This window comes from Rissa tridactyla, unplaced genomic scaffold, assembly GCF_028500815.1.
Source record: "Rissa tridactyla isolate bRisTri1 unplaced genomic scaffold, bRisTri1.patW.cur.20221130 scaffold_29, whole genome shotgun sequence".
NCBI lineage: Eukaryota > Metazoa > Chordata > Aves > Charadriiformes > Laridae > Rissa > Rissa tridactyla.
This window is the reverse complement of record NW_026529507.1, coordinates 4,269,432-4,271,127: the sequence shown is the minus strand read 5'-3', so window position 1 is coordinate 4,271,127 and position 1,696 is coordinate 4,269,432. Positions and strand designations below refer to the sequence as shown.

Sequence of the window (1,696 nt, the reverse complement as noted above, 5' to 3'; positions counted from 1 at the left end):
AGCAGGGCTGACTCCTGGGCATCCGGCGGGCAGAGGTCCCGCTCCTCCTGGCACACCTGGACAGAACCAACCAGAGCTCCAGCCACAGAGCTGAATGAAGATCTGACAGAAATGGAAAAGCAGAGCAGAGTGTGAGGTATGAGAACTGGTGTTGATTTTTCTCAGAAAAGTCTCCCCTAACTTGTCACTGTGCTTTCCTCCTTGTTCAGTGCTCCACACCAAAAGGCACCAAATGTCCAACAGCAGCTCCATCACCCAGTTCCTCCTCCTGGCGTTCGCAGACACACGGGAGCTGCAGCTCTTGCACTTCGGGCTCTTCCTGGGCATCTACCTGGCTGCCCTCCTGGCCAACGGCCTCATCATCACCGCCATCGCCTGTGACAGCCGCCTCCACACCCCCATGTACTTCTTCCTCCTCAACCTCGCCCTCCTTGACCTGGGCTCCATCACCAACATTGTCCCCAAATCCGTGGCCAATTCCCTCTGGGACACCAGGGCCATCTCCTATGCAGGATGTGTTACACAGGTCTTTTTTTTCTTTTTCTGTGCTGTAGCAGAGTTTTATCTTCTCACCATTATGGCCTATGACCGCTACGTTGCCATCTGCAAACCCCTGCACTACGGGACCCTCCTGGGCAGCAGAGCTTGTGTCCACATGGCAGCAGCTGCCTGGGGCAGTGGGTTTCTCCATGCTCTCCTGCACACGGCCAATACATTTTCCCTGCCCCTCTGCCAGGGCAATGCCCTGGACCAGTTCTTCTGTGAAATCCCCCAGATCCTCAAGCTCTCCTGCTCACACTCCTACCTCAGGGAAGTTGGGCTTCTTGTATTAGGGTGTTTTTTAGCTTTTGTGTGTTTTGTGTTCATCGTGCTGTCCTATGTGCAGATCTTCAGGGCCGTGCTGAGGATCCCCTCTGAGCAGGGACGGCACAAAGCCTTTTCCACGTGCCTCCCTCACCTGGCCGTGGTCTCCCTCTTTATCAGCACTGCCGTGTTTGCCTACCTGAAGCCCCCCTCCATCTCCTCCCCATCCCTGGATGTGGTGGAGGCTGTGCTGTACTCCGTGGTGCCTCCAGCCGTGAACCCCCTCATCTACAGCATGAGGAACCAGGAGCTCAAGGATGCCCTCTGGAAATTAATGACCAGGTTATTTTCTGCAGCAATAAACTGTCTCCCGCAAATCACTCATAATGTAATTCATTATACGCCAAGCCCGTCTTCTATAGGTTTGGTTAGGGGTTAGGTAACTGTGTGTTAGGTTTGGTTGAGGGTTTTGGCTTTTTCTTACTTTTTTTTTTTAAAAATTATATACTTTTGTCCACAAATAAATGTCATTATTTGAGATTTTTTTTTTACTACCTATCTATCCAAATTTCTGAGACTCACAGACTCATGCCCAAAATCCTTCTTCTCAGGCCTTTTCTGCACGGGTAGAGCTGCAGGGGTAGAGCCTGAGCGCCGAGGAGGAGGGGAAAGAATCCCAGTACTTGCAGAGCACCAGCACTTGTTCTTTCCGGGGCTGCTCTATTTTCACTTCCACACTCGCCTTCTGAGCCCCTGTGTTGATCTAAGGCCTGAGTGCTCTGGCAGCTTGGTCATGGTGCTGCTGTGTAGCAGCTCTGTGATCACAGGCACGGAGAAGCAATGGGCACCTCTGAGAAAAAGCTCGTCTGCATAACAGAGTTTCCACCATGAA

General features: G+C 52.1%; 1 protein-coding gene across 1 annotated transcript; it reads left to right on the top strand.

Annotated features, from left to right (window-relative positions):
* Positions 1 to 607: 607 nt before the first annotated feature.
* On the top strand, positions 608 to 1,093 carry LOC128903375 (olfactory receptor 14J1-like; the record flags this gene model as incomplete). The annotated part of the gene is made up of 1 exon (XM_054187393.1): positions 608 to 1,093. A coding segment is annotated over one exon (486 nt), but the record flags the coding sequence as incomplete, so codon positions are not given.
* Between the last annotated feature and the right edge of the window lie 603 nt (positions 1,094 to 1,696).